Here is a 26,659-nt window from a genome sequence, read left to right on the forward strand (position 1 = left end):
AGAGATCCAACACCATGCTAACATCCCAGAGAACAGAATACCTCGCTTTTGGTGGGACCTTAATGCGAATGGATTTTAGGGCTCTTCATACCAAAAAGTGTCTACCAACAGGTTTCCCCCTTAACCAAAACGTGATCCGCTAAAATAGCAGATCTGAAACCATTTATAGTCCTGTAAGCTCTGCCCTCCTTAAATAACTCCACCAGAAAGTTAACTACCTCTACTGGAGGGGCAGAAACAGGTTCAACGTGTCTAGCCACACACCAGCCGACCCAGCAGTTCCATGCTGAAGACTATCCTGACTTAGTAGAGGCCGCCCAGGAGTCTTTGATGACCGAGACAGAGTCCTGCGAAAGTCCCTGGAAGCACCAGGAAGAGCTGAAATCTTCCAAGCCATAAGGAAGGACCAGCTCATGAGGGAGACCTGCCGGAGTTGGACAGCAGCCGGGGATGGAGAAGACGAGGAACGTCCACCACCTACTCCAGAAGGGCTGGGAACCACACCTGGGAAGGCCAAAAGGGGGCAATCAACACCAGAGTTGCAGCCTGCCTGCATACTTGAACTAGTACCCTGGCTATCATGGCAAAGGGAGGGAAGGCATATGACAGAGGGCCCGACCAATCCTGGAGGAAAGCGTTGGTAGCTAGAGCACTGGGATCCGGTCTCCAGCTGTAGAACCTGGGAACCTGGTAATTTAGTCTTGAGGCAAACAGATCCACTGCAAAAGGACCCCAAAGAGACAATAGCTTGGTGAAGTGCGTCCTGTCTAACATCCAGCCGCTTCTGTCCTGGAGATACCTGGAGTTCCAATCCACCGCCTCTTTGCTGACCCCGGGAAGATATTCTGCTTTTAGCACTATATCCCGATCCAGGCAAAAATGCCAAAATAGGGCCTTGGACTTGGTACTCCCCAGGTGATTGATGTATCTCACCGCCAAGACATTGTCCATGTGGGAGGAGGACACAACTCCCCTGATCCTTGAGAAGGCTCTTGACTGCAAACGAGCCCGCTAACAACTCCAGACAGTTGATATGCAGTTTTTTCTATGAATCAGACCATTTCCCCCCACCCCCCTGTGGAGACATGTCCTAACCTGGCACCCAGCCCACTCTGCAGGCATCGGACTCCAGAAAGACATCTGTAGAGGAACCAAAAATCGCCCTGCCATTCCAGGCATCAATGTGCCTGAGCCACCAAATGAGTTCTAACCTGGCTTCACGGGACAGCACCACTAACTGGGAGTATGACAGGCTTTTGCGCAGATGATTGGCTTTGAGGCGTTGCAACGCTCTGTAAAGTAGGGGGGCTGGAAAGATAGCTTGAATGGATGCTGACAACACCCCCACCACCCTGGCCAACTGCCTGAGGTAGACCCTCCCCTTTCTAAGGAGAAGACGGATTTCCTTTCTTATTTTGGAGAGCCTGTTGTCCGGGAGGAGGAGGAGGATGCAGAGCTTTGAATCTATATTGCAGTCCAGGTACTGGATACATTGCGTAGGTTTCAATATGGATTTCTTTACGTTTATGACAAACCCTAATGCTCCATATGAGTGCAAAGAGTCTGAAAGCTCTGAGCTAAAGGAAGCATGTCGTCCAAGTAAATTATTATTATCAGAATACCTGTGGATCTGAGATGAGCAATTAGTGGCCTCATTAACTTTGTGAAACACCAGGGAGCTGACAGCAAGCCAAACGGAAGGGATGCAAACTGCCAAAAGCGATCCCCCCCACTGGAACTGGAGAAACTCTTGGTGGGGAGGGAAGACGGGGACCACTAGGTACGCGTCCTTTGAGGTCTAATTTGACCACCCAGTCTGCCCGGAGAAGGGCATCTCTGAGCAGATGGATGCCCTCCATCTTAAAGTGATGGTATGCTACAAATGAGTTGAGAGTTCTAAGTTTATAACCTCCTCGGGCTTAGGTACCAGAATAATCGTGCTCAGAAATTGAGAGGCTGTGTAGGGGGCTGGGACTACCGCTCCTTTGGAAATGAGGTCCCTGACCTCCACATCTATCAAATTCTGTTTGACCTTGTCGTACACCAAGGGTAGGGGAAAAGGAGAGCTGGCAATGGATGGAATAAAACTCTATTCGAAACCACCTCACTGCCTGTAACAGCCAAAGGTCCGAGGTGAGGTCCTGTCACTGAGGAAGGAACCTGGCCAACCTGCCTATTAAATTTCGGTTTGAAGAAACCTTTAACACATGAGAGATTACCTGACGCTCCTCTTGATCTACAGGCACCCCTGCCGGCACGTCCTCTCCAATGGAAATTTCTCTGAGGGAAAAACTGAGCTGGTGCACCTCAAGCAGAGTAGGAATTGTGTGCAACTCTAGGTGCGTATTGGCAGGGACGGGTAGAGCCCTGGGGAAAGCGGCCAGAGGAGTGGGCTCTACCTCTTCCAGCCTTGTCGAAAACCTTAGGGTCAAAGACCTTTTTAATGTTAGCTTGAGCTTTGTCCAAAGCAGTGAATGTGTGCACATAGGCTGAGAGATCCTTTAGAAACGTATCCCCAAGCAGATTGCCTTTGGCTGAAGGACCACCTTCTCGCTCTCACATCTTTGACTTTGTCCACCCCCTTCTTAAAGTCTTTCCCTTTTTGGGATGGAAAGGCGACCATGGACTGGTCAATCTCCGGTGTAAGGGCCACCTTATCAGGACCCACTGGTCTAGGACATTCCGAGCGCAACTTATTCCTGTCCTCTTTAGGCAAGTGTCACGCTCACCTGGTCTCCACGGGGGCGTGCTCGTGTCCGCAGGAGGATCTCTGCACTGGTGTTGCTCTGCTTAAATGAGGGTGCTAGCTTGCGTCTTTTGCCTCAGGAGATGTTCACCTGTAAGTCGAAACAAGATATTAGCCAACTGAATGGAGCTGGTTTTGGTTTTCACCTCCTTCCGATTTGCCTTCTCTTCCTCTGGCTCACCTTGGTTTTTTAATGGGCGAGCTCTCCGTCCTGCACACTCTGGCAGGGGCGCGGTTACACTGTCGTTCCAGGATCAAGTTACTTCACTGATCCGATGGAGTTTGCTGAAGTGGAAGGACCGGAGTAAGCAGGTAGTCTCTATTCCAATAACTCCTTGGAAAAGCTACTTTAAGTCTTTCTGCTCAAGGTATCTAATGTTCGTTATTGTCTTTCAGGTGCAGCATTAAGCGGCTTTCGGATGATGGGATGACTCTTCTGACAATGATGAGCAGGATTCCTGCCGGTAAGTATAGAGCTGTGCGGGACGCGCTAATTGTTCGCTTAATTTAGCTTTCCTTTGCTGTGTGCGACTAACCTGCTTTGTCTTTTCTGTTTGGCAGGTGCGGCGCAATTCCAGGAAGAAGATGGAAGAACCGTTTGACAGTGTCGAGTGGCGGCCCGATGCAGAATGATGGAGAACTGCTCGATGGAGTTCCTGGAGGTGGCCAATTCAGGTGAGTAGTTACCCAAGAGGGTACCTTCTGTTTGGTTCTTCTACAGATGCGGCGGTCCGTGGATGAGAAGAAGGCGAGGTCAGTATGTTCTGCAGGTAAGGCCTTCAATGCGTGAATAACTCCTGTTCTTCTCTTTTCACAGGTGCCGATGGATAGAAGACTCTGGATGGGCGTGGCAGAAGGGAAGCAAGAGCTGAACTGACACGGCGAGCGTTACGCTGCAGGAGTGCAGAATAACGCGAAGCGTGTTCAGTTTGCAGGGTGCGGTTTAAAGAGCCTTTCAAGTAGTTCCAGCAAAATAATCCCCTAACTGTATCCTGCCTCTCAGGTAAAATAGTCTCAAGCCACACCCTGTACTGAATGGCTCAGCATCTCAGAGCCAAGTATATGGACCATATGTTTAACACCTACCATGAGCCTGGCACCAGGACTGAGTCCACGTAAGCCTAGCTGGGGCCTGAGAAGTCCCCAAGGAAGCCAGAGGCAGGGATGGGCTCACCAGTTTCAGGGTTTTGGGAGCATGCACCATGACAGCAAGGGACGCCTGACCCAATAGTTAAGGAAAGAGGATACTTCCTCCGAAGGATGCCATTAGGCAGATCTGGGGTGATGAATACGGGCAGGATCAAAAAAGGGGACCCCACTGACATCGAGACCTGCCCTTTTCTCTGTAAAGACAAGGGCTAGCTTTCTTTTACGCCTCTTTGGAGGCGAATCTGAATCCTCGGAGCTATCTGAAGATGAAATAGAGATTGCAGGAGCAGAACCAGTAAGATGAGAGCTGGCTGACCAAGGAGGAACAGAGTGAGACCACTGGGATTCCTCCAACCTATGCTTCTGACCCCTCCCCGGGGAAGAAATCTGGGACGGGACAGTGAAAGGACTGAGTTGTCCTTGAACATGCTTGGTCTTACTGGTGCACTTTCTAGGGGCTTTAATATTTACAGAGGGACCTGGCTCTTGGGAAGGGTGAAAATCAGATAGTCTGTTAATAAGCCTGTCAAAAGCGGAGGCAAGGGTACCATTAAGGTCTGAAAAGACTGTGTCCAATGACAACTGTATTGCTTGAGCCACCGATGTCTGGCCATGATGTAAATGGTCACCCAAACCCTCCCCCAGCTTGTCACTTTTCTTAGAAGAGCGCACCTGAGTGCTGGCATCTGCAGAAGAGGGACCCTCCAAACTTCTATGCCCCATGGCAGCACAATAACCTCAATACTAACAGAGACAAATAGATATAAACAAATATGTAATAAACAGAAACTTCAAAAGAAAAAACTTTTTTAATGTAGTAACATATGGCACCTTTTGCCTTACTGGAGGGAAAATAATCCGCACAGGCGTCCCTCCAAGCTGCTCACCCTAGCAGGGTGTGGTGACCAGCAGCATACGAGGATAGAAACCTCGACGTAAAGTTTCAGGCACAGCCTGACGCCTAGCAGGCTCTTCCACGCGAGCAGCGCGGAATTCCAACAATGTAATAAGGCTCCCCTGATAGCATCAGGGAATGTGCAAATTCCTGTGACGTGCGACAGGCCTGAATCAAAGCTTCCTAAAAGGGCTGCACAGGTTACCAAATGAAGGGAGGAATTCTGACCACTCGCTGGGCCTGAAGCAGCCGGCCCGCATGGAACAAACAAATTATGAGGAGGCAATGCCTGCGCGCCACAGGCATGAAGCTAAGACTTCAAAGGCGAGTGCGCGCTGGGCTTACAGAACACAAGTCTGTCAGAAGGCGGAGCGCAGCGTGTGTGAACAAAACGCTACAATATAAAGCGAAGTTCACATACGCCCTTATAAGATAAAGCAGCACAACTCAATAAACTGCTGGAAAGTGAAATTCTCCACAGAACTCAAAAAGGAACACAACGTTCCAAAACCACACAAAGCAAAAGCAACTGCGTCACTGCCCAAGCAGAATACAATAACACTATACTCTGTATAAGTATCAAACCAACAACTGGCATTTCAAAGAAACAACTAGAAGGAGTGACTTAGCTGTGACGTCAGCAGCAAAGAAAGAGGAGGGGATGTTAGAGTTAAGGACTTCTATGGGGTGGGTCCCAGCTCATTGGTCATCTATAGGGCATGACCTGCCCTCCATATTGGACTTTGGTGTCCCCATTCACTGTCTTTGGACTTTGCTTCATGTTATGGTTTAAACTTTTTTATTTATAAGTTTTTCTTTGCAGCTGTGGTTTCAGGAGTAAAGATTGAATGCATAATATGAAGCATCCTGTCGTGCCATAAAATCTCAAAATTAACTGGATAATTACTCATGAAATGTAAACATCATCTAATGAAAGAGGGGTTTCTGTATTTCCGGATATCTGCCGAAGACCTACTGAATTTAGTAGGATTTCCAGGTATCAATAAACGGTTTAAACAGAGCGCTGGTGAATGCATTTTTTAATACATGGAGAATTGATGTTGCAATGACATATCAAGAGGCAATCAACTTCCACATTGCACTGTGAACGCTGTAGCCATTGTTTGCAGGGATCAAAGACGGCTGCGGTTACCCACTACATCAGCACTGGGGCTCACCAGTAAGAATCATGAAGGCAGCAAATGTCAAGATTATGTCCTCCATACTGTGACCACATTGTAGTAGATCAACTAAAGAAATCACAGCATTGGCATGTCGCAGGTTTGGAGACTATCTGCCATAGGATGCTTTTATTAGCATTAATTGTTTCTGAAAGAAGAATTGTTTATTTAGACATGGGCAACCACGAGGGCAAAAAGGGTAAAAAACGATATGGTGGGATTCAGAACACTGATCATACATTCCCCCCAAAAAGAAAGTCTTGCACGCTAGAAAACGTACGGTACAGGTGGATACAAAACGTCTAAAAAAGATTCTGCTAAACAGAGAGTAATACAACTTGCTCCAGCAGCATACAACTAATCACACACATGATTGGTTTTGTTTGTTCACATTTCAAATAGCAAAATATGACCAATACCATGAGCAAGAAAGTCATAAAACCATCTCACTCAAAATATAAATAAAGGACAAGGAAAATTAACAGGAGACCAACTAACCTGTGGTTCTTCGCCTAGGAAAGAATCTGAATAAGCATTACTTCCAGGATCAACTAAATATAAATACAGAGAGTAGTATCTCCTGAGCACACACATAACTATCGCACTGGCCAAAAAACTACATATTTCAGAGCTGTGATGTAGTGTTTACTGGCTCTCTATCAACCAAAGAATCAAACTCAAAACTCTCTCCCTCTTACACAAATGCATACATAATCTAGCACCCAAATACCTCTGCAACAAATTCAAACTCCAGCCATCATTAAGACAAACAAGATCTTCCAATTCCAACCTTCTCATCATACCAAAGTTCAAAATGCAAAATGCAGGGGGCAAACGCTTCCCAATCCTAGCAGCCAAAACTTGGATGCACTACAACCACACATCAGGTTAGAACACTCCGTCCATAAATTCTGACAGGTGGCCAAATCCTGGCTCTGTCTGAATGAAAACTAATCCTCCTCATCACCAACACACAAACACTGCTTAGTTAGAGAAAGCCCAGCCTCCAGCTTTCTATCTATACTGTATATACCTACTGTTGTGTATTATCTATGACTGTACATGCCTATATAGGCTTGTAAATGATGTGTTTTTACTATGTCTATAATTGTATGATGTGATTTATTCTGCCGGTATCTGCAACTATTATGATGTCCTTTGTACCTAAAAGAAGTGCCCAGTTGCTGCAGGGCTTGGCGCGGCTATATTAATAAAATACAATACAAATGAGATGAGACAAGTTCCCTATCAAAGACGATAAGAAGCGCTATTTATTTATTTATTTATTATTATTTTTTTAAAAAAAAAAAAAAAAAGGTACACAGATGCTAGTTTTAGCACATACAAATGAAAATGCCCATGACATTGCTTTCAAAAATACGAATATTGGGGCAGGGCTTCCAATCAATATTTCCAAAATCAAACGATTGTAATGCTGCATCAAATTTGACATGAGGACTGTGATGGAATGGCCCGCCACAAATAACCACACTGGGAAATGAAAGAAGTTCCAAGGGTGTCTATTTAAAATCACACATGTGGTTGTTCCAAGGGATTCACTGGTAGGTCTCAGGACGAATGGGGTTCTTGGGGAATTTTATCTGGATGGTAGAAACGGTTGTGCAATTTTAGGTGGCTCTGCAAATTGGATGACCCTGTTGATTGGATTTGATGGAAAAAGAGGTTGGCAATGGTTTAAAATGTACATTTACTAAAAGAATTTGAGGATATTTTAAATGTTCCAGCATCTTTCAAAACTTTACAGGGTCAGGGGCTTGACCCTGTTATAGGGATCCCTCGCAACCTGGGGTAGGCAGCTTACGAGGACATATGCCAGAACCGATCCTACCCAAGATGCAGTGAGCGGGAATTGAGAGCCCCAGTCCCTAAACCCTGTGAACATGCCTGGCATACGTTAAAATGCTGGTATCTCTGTCTATTGCAGCATGCCTTCCAGCCTCTTGTCTGGCAAGATTCTTTTTTTATTACTTACAGACCCATATGCTTCAGTATCCAGCTTGTCAGCGGAAAAGAAAACGTAAGAAGAAACAGGAACGTAGACAAAAGTCTTGCACCTTCCACACAATCCGATACTGCCACAAACACAAACTTTCAGAGACTGCAGTAAGGCGATACACTCTCAGCAGACACCAACGAGACGAAGCCACAGAAGCCCTATGAGTGAAAAGCAGGTGTGGCCAAGTGGGATTTTAAAAAATGTGTGTCAGTGTGACCCGGCACCGAGAGAAAATATATGGATAGATTGATCATTGCGGTCAGGTGTTAGTAGGGACCAATGGGAGTGGAGAGGAGGCAGTGAGGAAGGGAGGCACAGACACAAAAGACCCACGCTCACAAGTAGGGATGAAGGGTGTTTGGGTGAGATCCAGGGGAGAGTTGGTGGATGGAGAGACCAGGCGTAGAGTGAACGCATGAGTCGAGTGCAGGCGATATTGAAGAAAAAAAAATGCCCTCAAAACCTGAATGTTTCTATTATTACCAGAAGATTTTAATATTTTATTTGTTGTTTGGCATATGTTCATGTGTGCTTTTTCTGTCAATTTTTCCTCGTTTTTTAAAATTATATACTTCATTATCATTTACAGGTCATACATTGTTTGGTGGTAGCTTAGTTTGAAACGATTTTGTTTATATATTGTGATCTGGAATTTATTGTAATTTTGCTAATTTTTATATCTAATTCTTTTTTTTTTTTACAAATGTCTACACATCTTTTTTACTCTTTCCACCCAATAAACTTCACGACTCTGAGCAGTGACCACAGCCATTATTGTGCTCAATTAAAACCCTGGCACTTCTTCATCACTACCTCCAGACCATTGTGTAGATTACCTGCTGCTCCTTAGATTGCCTATCCCTAAAATGCATCTATCTGGCTATGTGTTGCACTTAGGCCGATGTTGAGGGTAGGCAGTATGTTGCACCCCATTTTTTGCACTTAGACGTATTTTGAGGGCAGGCAATGTGTCACACTTAAGATATATTCTGGGGGCGAGCAATGTGTTGCACTTGGATGTATTTTGGGGCAGGCACTGTGCTGCACCTAGATGTATTCTGGGGGCAGGCAATGTATTGCACCTAGATGGATTTTGAGGGCAGGCAATGCGTCGTACTGACATTACCCACTAGCATGTATTGCACATTAGGGACTCTGAAGGCTAGCACTTGTACTGCTGTGGAAGAAATTGGGAAGGTAGCGCATGTATTGCACTTAGATCTGTGAAGGTTAGCTGGTTTTGAGGATGGGCAGTGTGCTGCACTTGGATGGATCCGGGAGTGGGCACCTTGCGTTGCACTTTATTATATTAGACTGTCCATTGCATTTGAAGATATACGTTAGTAACCTTTCCATTGCACTTACAAGATCTACAAGTTAGCCATTTTAACAGATAAAAGATAGTGCAGCCGGTCTATTGCGTTTAGAGAATCCTATGATCCCAAGATCTTATGGTAGCCTGTCTGTTATGCCTAGAAAATGTACTAAGATAGCTAGCCTAGTGCACTTAGAAGACCCTGGGGGTAGTCTGTCCATAGTGCCTAGAAGAGCCTACGAGGGTAGCTGGTCTTTTCACACAGACAATCAGATCACACAGCAAGATCAACTGGGCTTAAGATCGGTAGAACGCACCACTTCGGTGGGCATCTGCCACAGGCACGGATATCCATCCACACATTAGAATGCAGTAATGACTACAACAAATTCGGTCTAGCTGGATACTTAACGTCTTCGCCTCCATACGCCAGACTTGCCTCAACACCTCTGCCATTAGAATACAGCAACAACCTATGACGAAATGTGGTCTAGCTGGACACATAACGAGTATCTTGCACTAGCGCATACTCGTGACCCCCCCTCAGCACCATTGCACATAGCTCCCCTCTTTGGCTGCTTACTGGAGCCTAGCCAGCCCACCTAGTTCCTAATCTTGGCCAAATGCACACACACACATTCTAAGCCTTTTCCGAGAATGTTCCCATGCCTGGACTTGGGTTCCCGATGGCGTTCCGCCCACAAGCACGCCGAGGCCATACAAATGGGAAAAGGCACTATATAAATGACTACTACTACATGACGGCAATAAACTTCACCCAGTACAAGGGACAGTGATCTTTAAAGTCCTCAAAAAAGGCACATAAAAAATAAAAAGGACAAAAAAAAACATTCTTTCGCCAAGCCTCAGAATATCTGGAACTCTTTCCATGTAATTAACAGCAGACGCAACTGTTATATCCGCCTCATGTCCCGCATGCACAGTGACGTGAGGTTTAATGTTAATGAAGGGCCCGCCCTACCGGAAAGCAGGCAGTTCGGGGCATGAGTGCAGAATGGTGTGACGCATCTTCCGTGGCTCCCACGCTGCGCACCAGTGGCCCTACGATGCAACCCCCCACCAATCGCTTTCCCCCTCTGCCGGCAACACCGGCTGGAGGAATCCAACACTGGCGACGAGATCACAGAACAGGGCACACGCACAGCTGTTGATAGGCAATCAATCACTGTGCATGACCACGAAACGGTCGAATTTTTGGGGGACACACAGTGGATATTTTTCTTTTTTTTAAGGCAACAAATGAAGGCCAAAATACAATGAATAACAACGGTGGGTGCCACTGACAAGACATTTTACATTTCAGAGAAGAGCACAGGAGCTGCTGATTCCACTGTCCTGCACCCATACGCCAGCAATCAGGGGTGAACACAGCATCAGGGCAACATGGCAACTAGCCTTTCTGCAGCAAGACCCACCACACCGGGTCTTGCTGTGGAAAGTGCTGTCCGCTTGGCATCATGGAGGTGCCACGGCTGCATTGGGGCCTTTCGACCTCTACACCATCATTACGCATACTCGCTTCCGCCCTTCCTAACCACATTAATTAATGCCTCTTTCTCCTCCAGTACTGTCCCAGCGTGCATTAAGGAGGCCTGGGTTTGCCCGCTCCTTAAGAAACCTTCCCTAGACCCAGCTTCACCTAATAACTACAGACCCATCACCACTGTACCCTTTCTGTTAAAACCCTGGACAAAGCTGCCTACAACCAGATCCAACACTTCCTAGAAACTAACAACATTTTAGGAAAAAGGCAGTCAGGTTTCTGTCCTGGGCATGGGACGGAAACGGTCCTTCTAGATCTTAAAAACCAATTAGGCGAAATACTGGATGAAGGAAAGCCTGCCCTCCTCCTCCTTCTCGACCTGTCTGCTGCGTTTGACTTGGTGGACCACTCGTCTCTCTGCAGACAATTCACCAATACAGCTCAATTCTCCCAAGAAGCTACCACCTGGGTGACCTCCTTTATCAAAAGGGAGAGCCATAAAAGTATTCTCAGAACAGGCTTGTGCTAATCCCACTATCCTACACTACGGTGTCCCGCAGGGCTCCTGCACATCCCCGAAATTGTACAATCTCTTCACCCTGCCACTCTTTAATGACTTGGACAATCTCGGCATAGCCTACACGAACTATGCCGACGATACCCAAGTTCTCATCCTTCACACTGGTTCCTATGAAACAGATGCTGAAGCACTAGGGAAAATATACTCCACCATTCAAGCACGGATGGCTGCCAATGGGCTATGCCTCAATGGGGATAAAACGGAGCTCCTCATGGTAGGCACCAAGGAAACGCTCAGCAAACTAGACAAACACTACAACTCTTTCAGCATTGACAACTCTCAAATTCCGGTTTCAGCAGCAGTCAAAACCCTTAGGTGTACATTGACTCAACGCTCTCAATGACGCGCCAGGTCAGCGCCATTGCTACCTCTGCAGCATTCACTACGAAACTAATAAACATGGCTAAACCTTACTTATCCATCTCAAACTGCCTCTCCATCGCTACGGCCGGTTTATAGTCTTTTCAATGAAAAAAATGCATCGAAAAATAAATCCATCAAAGTAAAAGCACTGAATATAAATGCATCAAAATGCTATCTTTTACATTTAAAAATACATATCCATCGAAACTTGTCCATCGAATATAGGAATGGACAAGTTTCGATGCATATGTACTTTTAAATGTAAAAGATAGCATTTCGATGCATTTCTTTTTCATGTTAAAACGATCCATGGAGCTGTCCAGTGCTGAAATCAGTGCTGAAATGTTCAAAAGTATTTTGGTACTGGCCTTCTTCATGTAACGTTTCAGTGTTTATTCTTTTTGGGGGGTTCCTCCCCAACCTCCCAACCTCCCAACCCCCAAGGCACCCCCCCAAACCTAATCGAAATCCAACGAAATGTATTCAATGACAGTGCATTTAGATGGAAATGGCTTTCAATGAATATAATTTGTTGGATATTAATTCGATATTAAACAAAAGGAAGACAAAAGGGCTACTAAATAATGCTGTGAGATTCGTCCCCCTTGACTCGGCCTACGGTCGTTTCAAAACATAAAGAATCTCGCAGCATCCATGTGGGACCTCCACTAGGCATTGGAATTCACCAAAGGGAGAAAATTGCAAACAGTAAACCATAAACACCATAGAGTAATATAAATCAGTATAATATTTTATGAAATTGACATGTTAAACTGTTCAATTTTATCACAAAAAATATTTGTTAAAAAACAGTGACTATCACTAGAAGCTTAAAACCACATTAAGAATCTCGTAACCATCCATACACATAATAAAGTGCACAGTGAACACAAAACACTTTGGGAACATTTTTTTAAACAAAAAAAAGGGGGGGCTCTGATACAAACAACTAACTTCATTAACAGGTTGCTGGAACAGAGTAAAGAAGACCCAATCTCATGAAAAAATTGTGTTTTAATACTAAACTCGGGGGGAGTCCCTACTTTACCGGGTACCACCTCTCTATATCGAATACCTGGTTCGATGAATTCGCCTAAAGTATGATTGGCGGTTCTAACCAGTTAAATATAACTTTAATGTATTAAGATGTTGGCAATAATACAACATAATCACAAACCCTACATGTTTCTTTCTCAAACAAAGATTATACAAATGCGAGAAATTCATCAGGGGTAGAGCAAAAAAACACCAAACATTAATAGGTCTTGGAACTAAAAACTTCAGACAATTCGGATTGGTTTCCTTCGTGGTGAATTTCATTTACCTAGGGGGAACAACATGGAAAAAACAGCTATAAGTAGAAGCTGTGGATACTATGCAAAGCTCAGAAAACAGCAGGGATTGTGAATTTCACTACTGGAAGCTTACCGTCAACGCTATCAATTAGACTGTGAAGGGACGGGTGGGTAAAGATATCTTCTTAGTAGATACAAGTAGATCTAGAACAAACAATTACAACAACGATTGAGGAAAAACTAATTGCGGGATTCACACACTAAAAATATTTATAATTTTAGCCTGAATATTCGAAAAACAAATTAGCCATAGATCGATTAAAAAGTCTCCACCAGATAAAGCAAACACCGAAGGATGAATGGAAAGACAAACATCCAGAAATAATAACATACTAAGATTGGATGTCTAATACTTAGTTTGCTTATTCTGAAGACTGCAGAAATCCATTCAGAAACAGTTAAACATGCAAAACTATTCAACACAGGCTTGAAGACCCACGTTTTTAGCATCTTTAGTATGTGACAACATTTACCTTATATTCGAAGCACCTATCCATTCACTCTCACCAACTCCAGTGTGTAGGGACTGGTTCTAGGCCGTTGCAAACTTGACCCCAATGGCAAAAAGGATGAGATGGAGAAACCACTCAGTGTGGATATTAATTCGATTAATCTAATTTCGATGAATAGTCTAGATACCGCTCGGGCCACCGTTGAAACCAAATTATTAAGACTATTGCAACGTCTTATTTGCAGGCACGTCCGCCAATAATCTGGCCTGACTCCAATTGATTCAAAATAATGCCCTTAGGGCTGCCCTCAGTATCCCCAAAAGAGAGCACATCACCAAAGCGAGACAAAAGGCACACTGGTTGCCAGTCAAGGAAAGAATACTCTTCAAGACTCTGTCCTTGAACACACAAATGTCTTGCTTGCACGCCCCCCACCCCCTATCTGACAGAGAAAAATCACCAGAGCTACATCAGCCAGACCCACAAGGTCACACCTCACCAACCAGCTGAAAGTCCCCACTTTCAATAGAGCCAAGGCAGGAGGGATTGGTTTCTCCATCCTTGCGCCCAAGTACTGGAATGCCCGGCCCACAACCCTCCGAAATGAGACATCATACTTAGCCTTCCGCAAATCTCTTAAAACTGAACCCTTTAACTGGTTCTCCCCAAGACTCCGCTCCTCAGGTAGGACTTGCTGCCCGCACAGGTGGAAACTAACTCTGCAAATGCCGTTTTGTGTACATTTATTTTGTCGACTGTCTCCCCTCTCCTCTCACCTTCCCCTGTCTTTTTCTTTACATCTCATGTCAAAACATGTATCACCTGTCTGGCCACGGTTTAATGTAACCAAGAACCACAGACAGGTGCTCCTGTCACTTTGTTTTTGCTTTTTTGTAACTAAGTAAGCACTACTGTAACAGCGCCACTATGCCCACGGGCCGTTTTGTGTGCTTTATAAATTCAAATAAATAAAATCATCAGTGTGGCCCTGCTGGATGCTGTGGATTAAAAATGTCGAGATGGTGCAAGGATATAACGCCAAGGAAAATGAGATTGCACCTCCTGCACAATGTGGGCGACGACGTGCTTCCCATCTTCAACTCGCTGGTCATCGACGACGGTGCGGACATATACCAATTAGCCAAAGATGTCCTCACAGCACATTTCATGCCGCAGTTAAATCAGGACTATAAAACCTTCAATTTCTGTACCACAGTACAAATGGAGGACTAAACACTGGATGCCTACCACACAAGACTCAGAAAACTAGCACTGTCTTGTGAATTCGACAACGTTGAAAAGGAAATAAGGTGCCAGATCACTAATGGCATGTATTCAGAGAAACTGCGCAGAATGGTATTGTGCAAAAAAGGCATCACCCTAACCACGATCCTCGAATATGGATGCCGAAGGGAGCCGTTGCAGGCAAGGGCACGACAAATGGGCACCACACTGCAGAAACTCCAACTGGCGGCAGTAACACAAATCTCCAACCGCCAAGCACCGAGGGATGACTACAATGAAACAAAAAACAACTCACTGCGGTGGCAACCGAGAATCCCGGGGCACACTGAGTGCGGGTGGTGCATGTCACGGAAGGAGAAACTGCAGAATGCAGGGAACCACATGTGGGGCATGTGGCAGAAGGACCACTACACACGTGTCTGCAGATCCTCCGGGAAGACTCAACGCCCACAACCACACCCACAACAGGCAAAATCTTTCTCCAAGGAAAGGAGGCAAGCGGATACGCATCATATAGCGGACGAGGACAACTCATAAACACACTAGTCCGGAGATGACCATGGAGAAACAGCGATGGATGTGGGAACTGGGAGAACGAGCAGGAGGAGTAAAATCCATCTGATCTCGGCACTCAACCACAGAGCTGAGAAAGAAATGGAAAAGGCCCAAATACCTCATGAACATGCAGAGTCAAGAGACACTCATGCCGATAGACACCGGAGCATCAGTAAATGTGATGCCATCAACAATGTTCCAGACTTTACGTCCTCAACCAGGCCTCAAGTCGATATTAACGCTCCTGTTTGCCTATGGCAGCAAAAGGCCACACCCAGTAGAGGGACGTTTCAGAAGGGAACTAAGCAGAGGCAAAACCACCATCAAATCTAAGATATACGTTGTTAACGCTGGAATCAAATGCCTACTTAGCGGGGATGCAGCCGAAGACCTGGGACTAATCAGTTTAATTTGCAATGTCGCCGATTCCACTGATGTCACCGACCTTCTAGCGAAACACTGTGGCATCCTCAAAGGCATTGTATGCTTAAAAGGGAAAATCATAAAATTACACATTGACCCTACGGTACAGCCTAGGGCGGTACGCCATAGGAGAAAATCCATTTCACATGAGAGACCTGGTCGCAAAGGAGCTACAAGATCTTGAAAAGGCTGGTATTATCGAACAAGTCACTTCACCAACGCGCTGTGTATCGCCTATGGTGGTCACGAAAAAACTGAAGCAACCAGGGAAAGTAAGGATTTGCATAGGCATGCGCCTACCAAACCCAGCAATCAAAAGAGAGCGACACATCACCCCCACATTAGATGTGATAATTACGGCCCTCACAGGGTCGAAAATCTTTTCCACTGGCTACCACCAATTGAAACTACACCGAGACTCAAGGTACATTACAACCTTCTCCACCCACCTGGGTCTGCGGCGGTACAAGAGGCTACGTTTCGGCATCTCAGCAGCAGAGGTGTTCCAACAAGCCATCCAGGAGGTGATCCAAGGGATCCCAGGAGTGCTGAATGTCAGTGAAAACATCCTCATCCACGCCAGCAACAGGCAGGAGCACATGCGTCGCCTAGAAATGGCGATCAGCAGGTTGGAGACTGCAGGCCTAACCATCCACTGGGACAAATGCAAATTCCTAAAAGAAGAGATAACATTCTTCATGTATGTCTTCAACATCGAAGGGGTATCCACCGACCCACAAAAGGTGTCAGACATAAAGGAGGCTCTTCCCGCCCCCGACAACACCCACTGAAGTACACAGTTTTTTGGGGATGGCAACATATTGCGGCAGATTCATTCCCAACCTGGCAACTATGTCCAAGCTGCTAAGGGAGCTCACCAGGTCAAACGTCAAATGGAACTGGAGCTCTGAATACCATTTTGAGCGAATCAAGACATCTCTTTCTTCTGAAACAACAATGACCTATTACGACCCAACCTTGATGGCAGAAATGTACATCGGCTGATCTTGAGAGGAGCCTGCATAGTAATCCCGAGCAGCCTGCAGGACAGAATCGTGGCGCTTGCTCACAAATGCCACCAGGGAATGGTCAGGACAAAGGCCAGAATATGACACAGTGTGTGGTTCCATCACATTGACACCAAGATGGAGCAGGTCATCATTCCTGCCACCCCTGCCAAATCACAGGGGCAATTCCAAACCCTAAGACAATCCAGTTGGCAGAATGAAGATCATCAAGGTAGGACGCCATCAGCATCGACTTCTGAATGGTGCAAAAAGGGACATATCTGCTGGTGGCTATCGATTACCACTCACGATACACAGAAGTGGAGATCATATCCTTGACAGCAGCAGAGACCATAATACCAGCACTCGAGAAGATGTTTGTGACACATGACTGCCAAGATGCATCAGGAGCGACAATGGACCGCCATTACACGGGACGGAGCTGATGAAATACCCAGACGATCTACACATCAAACATCACAGGCAGGTGGCCACAGGCAAATGGAGATGTGTAAAGATTCATGCAAACATTCAACAAAGTGGTGCGCATATCCAGGTCCCAAAACAGCCCCTGGAAAGTGGATCTGTACAGATTCTTACGGAACTGCCGGATGACGCCCAACCGCTCCACCAACATACCCCCGGCAGACCTCATGGATGGAACCATGGTGAACTCAACTATACCACACCACCCAATCAGAAGAGTCAATCTTTTTGACAGCGACCGCACCCTACAAAAAAAAAAAAAAAAAAAAAAAAAAAAGTCGCAGGAAAAGCCCATATGAGCGACAGGAGACACGCAACAAGATCAAGCACAAAGTCAGAGATCACATATTGGTGCTGCGAAACCTCACCAAGTCCAAGCTGGAAACACGCTATGACTTCGCACCCTGGACAGTGACCCGAACTGAAGGAACGATGGTGACAGTGGCACGAGGACAGCAGACAATCGCCAGGAATGCATCCTGGTTCAAGAGGGTGCCCCAGCAGATGTGGACAGACAGAGAGAGACAATCGCATGAAGACTATGAGCAGTCACTGCATGCCCCGAGTCACTGATGCAACGGAGAATGGACACAGAGCAGAGAGCCAGGGGAGCAGCAAGAAGAATATGAGGCGGCGTATCCAGAGGATGGAGGTAAACCAGAGCGGGGGTGAGGGGGAAATAGCCCAGAGACAGCACCCCGGTAGAGGCCCAGTAGCTATAACCTAAGGGCAGCCCCGAAGGCCCCGGAGACACTAAGGGACTATGAATTGTGAAAGAAAAGGCAGAGAGAATGCACCTGTGCCAGACTAGAGTTGCACAGGAGAGTTTTTGATGTTGTTTTATACTGTTATGGAGTTGTGTTTATTTGTGTTTGTTGGGAAAAAGGAGGAATTTTATATCCGCCTCACGTTTCGCATGCATGGTGACGTGAGGCGTAATGTTAATAAAGTGCCCTCCCTGGCGCAAGGCAGGCAGTTCAAGACACGAGTGCAGACTGGTGTGACGCGTCTTCTGTGGCTCCTGCTCTGCGCACCAGTGGGCCTACGATGCGGCCCCCCCATTGCTTTCTCCCTCCACTGGCAGCACCGGCCAGCGGAATCCAAAAGCAACCAACTGAAAGTGAAGCATTCACGGAATGCTCACCATACAGCAACTCAATGTTCCAGAAACATATAAAAGGAGTGAGCAATTACATCACTAAAGGGACTGTATATTCATACACATATGACATCAATATCAATCAATTTCTGCTCCACTTGGTGTATCTTTATCCAACACATAAATTCCATCCAGCTGTTGATTAAAACGGAATCACTAAAGCAATTTGACAAGCGCCACATATCACTCAGATGATAAGACCAATGAGAGGGGCGAGGGAAGAGGGTGATCCAAAATCACACAATATCAAACTAACCAATGACACACACTAATACATAAAGAAAACCTCTCCCATATTCTCTCAAATGTTCAACAATATGAAGACCACGCCTAATACTGACCTTTGTATTGTGTACGTAGTACACGAAGTGCGCATTCGCGGCCCGCCGGGCCGGCGCATGCGCGTTGAGTTAATAAAGGCGGTGCCCGGGCAGTTCGTGCCGGAGCACCGGAACACTCAGACGTCTCCGGCGTGCGTTCTTGCGCGCCTGCCACGCGCGCTGGTGCTCAGACCCTGGGGGGCCCGCAAGCCATCACTGGGCTTACCCAGGTCCCAACAGTGGCGACGAGGAGGTACGGATCACTTCCCTGCTCCGACAGCCTCGGAGAGACGGAAAGCTCTTCTGTATCACGGACCCGCGGAGTGCCGGCGGCCATTTTGTTTTCGTTTGCTCCTCTCTTCACACACTGCTGCAGTGGTTGCGGCCCGAGAGGGTGCTCGTGCGCCACCGGCCAGCTGTGTTTTGGGGAATACTACTTAATTTTTGGAACGCCCACAGTCCTGCAGGCGCAGGGCTGTGGCATCAAAGAAGAAAGAAGTGGGTTTCTACACCCCAGCACTACTACAAGCCCGGGACAAGACGCCCATCATTCTAGGAAAAGATAACTGTGAGTACGTGACGCAGAAATGGGCGAAGAGACTGATGATGAAGGTGCCATAGCCCCAATCCCGCGCAGATCTCGCAGCTCCCTGGCCCCCATGCCTGAATTCGATACTACTGGGCCCCCTTCCAAACTGGGTCCGAAGTGGCTGATGTGGGTCAAGAGGCTAGATATGTTCTTCAGGGCATCTGGGGTGAACGATGATGACACCAAAATCGTGACTATGATCTACTCGGCAGGCGCGGAAGTCCACAAAATCTACGATTCCCTCGTCATCCCCGTGGCCACGTATGACGCAGTCAAGCAGGCACTCAAAGACCATTTTCTCCCCATGGCAAATGTGGATTTTGATAAGATTTGTCATGGGCGCCGAAAGACAACTAGACGACGAACCTCTAGACAAATTCTGTGCCCGTCTGAGGCACCTGGCGACCTCTTGCAGATGGGTCGATGAGGAAGAAATGGTCCGCAACCAGCTGTTGCAGGGGTGCAGCTCCGGCAAACTTAGAAGGCAAGTACTGAGAGAACCTGGTCTGACCCTCCAGCAAATTTTGGACCTGGGAAGAGCACATGAGCTGGCAGAAGCCAGAGGTGCGAAAATGGACGCTGCCACGCGACCGAAGAATGATGAAGACGCATTTGCTGTGGGACATTCAGCAACGGGAAGGTCGAAATGGGCGCCGAGAAGGCCTAATGCCCCGCCCACACCAGGCAACACCTCATCTTGCTCCTACTGTGGATATGATCTCCCCCACGGAGGAGAATGCCCAGCTAGGTCGAGAACATGCGGCCGGTGTGGCACACCGGGGCACTATGCAAGGATGTGCCGGGCTGCCGCCCCTGTAGCGGCAGGAAGAGGACCGGAGAGAGTGGGACGTGGAGGCGCTCGCAGAGTGAGAGGCATCTCATCGATCGATCAGGGTCTGCAGGACCTGGACATCGCAGAAGAGGAGGAGGAGGAGGAGGAGGAGGAAGAGATTTTCTTCATTTCCAGCATTGTGGAAGGTCCTGGCACGAGACGCCAACCCACATGCACTGTTAACATTGATGACGTCCCCACCCCCATTCTCATAGACACTGGGGCTTCGGTCTGTGTGCTGGCCACCAAACATTATGAGGCCCTGCCAGGCCCACCGGAGCTGTCAGCGTCCATGGCGCGAATATATGCTTTCGGAGGGGAAACACCTCTACCCATCCCAGGGGTGTTTGTAGCCACGGTTTCTCATGGACAGAACACTATCAAAGCGAGGTTCTTTGTCACCAGCGTCAGCCCACATTCCCTGTTGAGCTGTGCGGCATCAGAAGCACTCGACATTGTCCACTTCTCGTTTGGAGTATACCATGCCGATCTGAAAAGCATGCTACACAGATTTGAAACTCTCTTCAAGGGCATTGGAAAGCTGAAAGCAGAGCCCATACGCCTACATATCGACAAGTCCGTGAGGCCGACGGCCCTCAAACATCGCCGGATTCCTTTCCACTTAAGAGCCCAAGTGGAGGAGGAATTGCAGCAGCTGGTCGACCGGGACATCATTGAAAGAGTGGAAGGCCCCACCCCGTGGGTTTCGCCTATCGTAGTGGCCCCAAGGCCGAAGCAACCGGGGGCAGTACGCATTTGCGTGGACATGAGACTCCCAAATGCCGCCATCAAAAGGGAGCGTCACCTCACACCCACTCTAGATGACATCGTCGGAGAACTCCAAGGTGCCAAAGTCTTCTCTAAACTGGACCTCAGGTCTGGGTATCACCAGCTAGAGTTACACCCCGAGTCGAGGTACATTACGACATTCACTACTCACGAGGGGCTGTACCAGTACAAAAGACTAAACTTCGGAATATCGTCCGCAGCGGAGGTTTTCCAAAACGCCATCAGAGGAGCCCTGTCCGGACTGAAAGGAGTCAAACATGTCCGACGACATCTTACTCTTTGCCAGGTCGGAAATTGAACATCTTAAACAGCTAGAGAACACTTTTGAGAGGCTACAGGCGGTGGGTTTAACCCTGCACCAAGAAAAGTGTGAATTCCTAAAAGACCGACTGGAATTCTTTGGGTTCACCTTCCATGCTGGGGGCATATCCCCGGATCCTGGAAAAGTGAAGGACATTAGAGATGCATCTCCACCCACATCACCGGCCGAAGTTCGGAGCTTCTTAGGGATGGTCAACTACTGCGGCCGTTTTATCAAGGACTTAGCCTCTCTGTCGGAACCTCTGAGGGCACTCACCAGGAACGACATAGCCTGGCAGTGGACTGAGAATGAACAACGATCCTTCAAGGCCATCAAAGAAGCCCTGTCAGAGCAGGAAACAATGGCCTATTTCAATCCCAGCCGGGAATCGGAGATTGTGGTCGATGCCAGCCCGGTGGGACTGGGGGCAGTCCTCATGCAGGCAGACGAACTAGGGGTCATGAGGCCCATAGCATATGCCAGCAAAGCCCTCACCGACACGGAGAGGAGATATTCCCAGATAGAAAGGGAGGCCCTCGCCATCCTGTGGGGGTGCAAACACTTCAGAATCTACATCCTCGGCAAACCTGTCGTTGCGATAACGGACCATAAACCCCTGATTCCTATTTTGTCAGGAACATCATCCATGCCGCCACCCCGCATCGAGAGATGGATGCTATCCCTCATGGAATACGGCGTCAAGCTAGTATACCGCCCAGGTACACACAACCAAGCCGACTATCTTTCTCGTCATCCAGGCACGAGGGATACCCAGAGTCCCGTGAAGATGACTGACACTGGGGACGCCGTACACCTCGTCATTGAATCGGCCCTGCCCGTGGCCTTATCGAGACAGGACATTGCGGATGACTCGAACTCCGACGAGGCGTTCCTGAGGGTGAAAAGGGCGGTGGCCACAGGAGAGTGGCGGGACATCCTTTTGAACAACGCCAGGAGGAACCCAGAGGTGCAAAGGGACCTGCAACTGCTGTCGAAAGCTCGACACGAGCTCTCGGTGTCCACGGACGGTCTGTTACTGCGAGGGCACCAGATCGTGATCCCCAGGTCATTGGTCATGAGAGTCCTCCAGTTGGCCCACACAGGGCACCAAGGCATGGCCAAGATGAAGGCACGCCTCAGGCTGAAGGTCTGGTTCCCCGATCTGGAGCACAGGGTGGCCGAGTTTGTGAGGACCTGCATTCCCTGCCAAGGCACGAGTCCTGTGGAAAGGGGCCCACCCATTCGGGCCATGGAGCGGAGTGACGTACCATGGGGAACGGTGCACGCAGACTTCGGCTCGACCGGAAGGGGCCTATATTTCCTGGTGGTCACGGATCAGTGGTCGAGGTATCCGGAGGTGGAGCTCGTGGAATCCACCGCCAGTGATCACACCATCCTGGCAATGGACAAAATTTTCGCCACCCATGGGTTCCCCTTTGAGATCTGCTCAGACAACGGAGCACCGTTCCAAGGGCAGCGGTTTGCTAGGTACTGCGAAGAACGAGGCATAAAGCACCGGAAGGTAACCCCGCTATGGCCAAGGGCCAATGGAGAGGTTGAGCGATTCATGCGGACACTGAACAAGATTTTTCGAATTTCTGTCAATGGAGGGGAGGACCTACGACACAATTTAATTGACTTTCTTCGTGAATACCGGTCCACTCCACATCGATCCACCGGAATCGCACCCACCGAGGCGCTGTTCAGGCGAATACCCAGAGGGCTGATACCCGAAGCGGAAGACAGACACTCAGGTGTGACCGATAGCGCACGGGTGACAGCAGAAAGAGCAGCGAGAAACGAGAACGAAACAACAAGGCAGAGGCTGCCAGAAAGAGAGATATTGGTAGGAGACACCGTCCTAGTCCAGAACAGGAAACCGGAAGGAAAACTCTCGATGACTTACGAAACCCAACCTATGGGAGTCACTCATGTCAAAGGGTCAATGGTCACGGCTGCGAATGCGCGGGGTACAGTAACCAGAAACGTATCCTTCTTCAAGCGCATAGGACCTGTGGCAGCGGAAGAAGAAACCAATCCTGACCAAGGACAAGCAGCGGAGGCGCCGCGTGGAGGCGGTGAACCGCCAGAGAACCCCGAGGGAGGTTCACCCAGGTACCCGCGCAGGAAAGGACGTCGTCCACCGCAAAGATTCCAGGATTTCATCATGGACTCAGCGGCATGAGTAACAAGCCCTGTTAAGTACGGTTTGATTTGAGCCACGTTGGCTCCCCTGTTTAATGGTTTTGTTGTTTGGGGGGGAAAAGGAGGGATGTTGTGTACGTAGTACACGAAGTGCGCATGCGCGGCCCGCCGGGCCGGTGCATGCGCGTTGAGTTAATAAAGGCGGTGCCCGGGCAGTTCGCGCCGGAGCACCGGAACACTCAGACGTCTCTGGCGTGCGTTCTTGCCCGCACGCTCTGGTGCTCAGACTCTGGGGGGCCCGCATGCCATCACTGGGCTTACCCAGGTCCCAACAACTAAAGGGACTGTATATTCATACACATATGACATCAATATCAATCAATTTCTGCTCCACTTGGTGTATCTTTATCCAGCACATAAATTCCATCCAGCTGTTGATTAAAACGGAATCACTAAAGCAATTTGACAAGCGCCACATATCACTCAGATGATAAGACCAATGAGAGGGGCGGGGGAAGAGGGTGATCCAAAATCACACAATGTCAAAATAACCAATGACACACACTAATACATAAAGAAAACCTCTCCCATATTCTCTCAAATGTTCAACAATATGAAGACCACGCCTAATACTGACCTTTGTATACTGCGGACTGCTCAGCTCATGCTGTAAACCTCCGAGTCTCCAGCTGTAGACAACAGAGTAGGGATGCACAGGGAGCACAGGGGAGCAGCCATCGCTTATTTCCAGCAGTTGACACCGGTTCCTTCTGCAGTCGACATAGAGGCGAGACTAGATTGGCGTTTAGAAAGAGGCTGCTCTGAGCCGTGCGTTAATGAAGGAGTCGTATAACAAGCAATCAATTGCAATAAAACCTAACATTGTATTTATGCAACCTCAAGATATAAACATATTGACAGAAAACAAAATTGAGTGTAGATATTTTACAGGAACATTTAAACATGTCAAGTATATTTATGTGTATCTCACTATTATTTTAAATTACAATCTGAATTCTCCACTAGATCTTCAGAATATCTGTCATTTTCACAAAGTGCCGTTTCTTAGAAAACAGGATGAGATACTCACAGCCAAAATTCAGATTTCCCTGCTAATATGGCCGCCACATTTACTCACAACGGAAGGTCTCTTTTCCAGTCCGCTTTCTATTATGTTCGTTGAATTGTTTTTCCATCGTATACACCAGCCCTCAAAAATTGCTTATTTGCGCATGCGTGGAATGCCTTCTTGGACATGAAAGCCACAGGGTTCTAATAGAACAGTTCTTTATTAGAACTATGTGACGAAACTAGAGCCAAGTATCATTTTGCACCATGCGAACACTGTGTTTCGCGCAGAGGCCATGTTAAGGTCATGCAGGGCTCTTCCTAGCAACTCCTTACATATGTAGTTGTACCTCAGCTTTACTGAATTTAAATGTTGATGTACCAGTGACTGTTGGTCATGCTCTAACATGGCCGCTCTCGTTACTGTGGCCCGCTATGCACAACCAGTAATTGCAACCTAGATCCAAGATTCGGGAAGGGATTGTTTTGTAAAAGCCCATATCAAGATGGCACTGTTAATGCTTGTGAAGGAGCCAATCGTAGATGCGTACTGTTTATAGCCTGGCTGCCATTGGCTAATAAGAGCGCCGCTGAACTATTGCGTTGAACTCTCCTGAATAGCCATGGCTCCTGCGCGGTTCTGTGTTCCCGGTAAGTGTGTTGTTGCTTTGGTTCGAGCTCTGCTCAGTACGCCAGGTGGCAACATTTAAGAAAGGACTCGGCTCGGGAAACCCTTGGCTGTGACCACACGACTTTCTTGCTACTACACTCACCCACGATTCTTTACGTTCCAAAACTTCTCAGTTCTACACGAAAGCCAGAACTCCTTTGTCAATGTTTTTGTTTAAAAAAACTTTTTAAGATGACAGATTGTTTAAGGAGGACATCTATAAACCCATAAAGTGCAATGTTTTGGGTACGTGTAATTATTACAAACCAGCGACGAGAGACTATTTTAACATAGCCCAGCATTGCGAATACTGGGGTCTGGAGGGGCATCCCATGCGCAAATAGTCTCTATGTAGGGAACAGGTGAAAACCTGTAGACAAATCCTTACTCAATGCTCAGCTCTTGGTCACTTGTACCTGAAAGGGTCGGATTAGCTTTGGTCCATTCTGAATGGCGCGGAATCATTGGTGCTGACATTTTCGGCATATTATATTTGGCAGAGGGTAAAATTCATGCTTGATGAAATCACCATCTGAGGCTTCAATGTAACTTATTACCTATATTGGAACTAAGTGCATCAATTTAGTTATGCAAGAAGAAATCCCTGGTTTGGTATAGCTCAGGACTGAAACCGCCCATTGACTGAGTTTGTATTGACATCCATAGCATACTTGTTGTTGTTTTTTGATATATATATTTTTTTAACTTTGACGATTTTAGAATCTGCAGATGCAGTAATCGTGACTAAGATACTGTTGTGTTCCTGTGTGGACAGCCTCACTCTCCACGCTCAGCCGTTTTCCACATATGCAAACAGACACGGACACGAGAGCTGGGGTGCAACACAACTTTAATGGACAACAACTTGTCAGGAACTGACGCTCTCCTTGCACCGGTCCTTCCCACAAAACATGAGGACGGTGACTACATCCCCCTCCTCCCTTGTTCCCCGTTACTACACATGAAAGTCCTATTTTCAATTCATTTCCTCAATGAGTCTGTGGGGTTTCTTTTGGGCTCTCTGCTGTCGGATGTCCATCCTTGCGAATTGGCTTTGAGAAACCTCAGGTGGCATCTCATTTTCGGAATCTTCCTTGTCCCTTTCATACGGTGTGTCCCAGGTGTGACGGACATCAGGTGAACAGGTCTCTGCTGTAGGTATGATTCCAGGCATTCGCCTTTAGTGGGAAGAGTTCCTTGTCGTAGATCTTTGCTCTCCTTCCGCAGTGATGAGTGACCCTTTTGCCTTGACGATCGTGAGGGGTTCCTCATTGAATGCGGCCATGTTCTTGCAACTTTGTGGTTGCTGGACTATGACGGTAGTCCGGGGCCCAGGTTACTTTCTTTGGCCCATCGTTTTGTGTCAGCGGCCCTTTTCATTTCCTCTTTCGTGAGGGTATCTTTCCTTCGCATTTCAGGGTCGTTTTCATATCGATCTTCATCCGCTGCGATGTGTGGCAATCTTGTTCTGATGGTTCTTCCGAACATCACCTCGGAGGGTGTTTTCCCTGTG

At 47.5% G+C, this 26,659-nt stretch overlaps 2 protein-coding genes across 5 annotated transcripts in view; one reads left to right on the forward strand and one right to left on the reverse strand.

Annotated features, from left to right (window-relative positions):
• Positions 1–24,215, reverse strand: part of ZDHHC16 (zinc finger DHHC-type palmitoyltransferase 16) — a 434,178-nt gene extending 409,963 nt beyond the window's left edge. For 2 of the 4 annotated variants that reach the window (XM_069611577.1, XM_069611575.1), the window contains exon 1: positions 24,046–24,214. The gene's annotated coding sequence lies outside the window, so the exon portion shown is untranslated. Of the gene's footprint in view, positions 1–13,178; positions 13,250–24,045 lie in introns of all 4 variants that reach the window. The other 2 variants (XM_069611576.1, XM_069611578.1) reach the window with 2 other exon arrangements.
• Positions 24,216–24,751: 536 nt separating this feature from the next.
• EXOSC1 (exosome component 1) overlaps positions 24,752–26,659 on the forward strand; it is a 182,871-nt gene continuing 180,963 nt past the window's right edge. Inside the window, exon 1 of the mRNA XM_069611579.1 lies at positions 24,752–25,127. Within this exon, the coding sequence (XP_069467680.1) occupies positions 25,100–25,127 (28 nt within the window). The 5' untranslated portion in view covers positions 24,752–25,099. The remainder of the gene's footprint in view (positions 25,128–26,659) is intronic.

The sequence above is a fragment of the Ambystoma mexicanum genome, chromosome 8 (genome assembly GCF_040938575.1).
Source record: "Ambystoma mexicanum isolate Mex_15411 chromosome 8, UKY_AmexF1_1, whole genome shotgun sequence".
Taxonomy (NCBI): Eukaryota; Metazoa; Chordata; class Amphibia; order Caudata; family Ambystomatidae; genus Ambystoma; species Ambystoma mexicanum.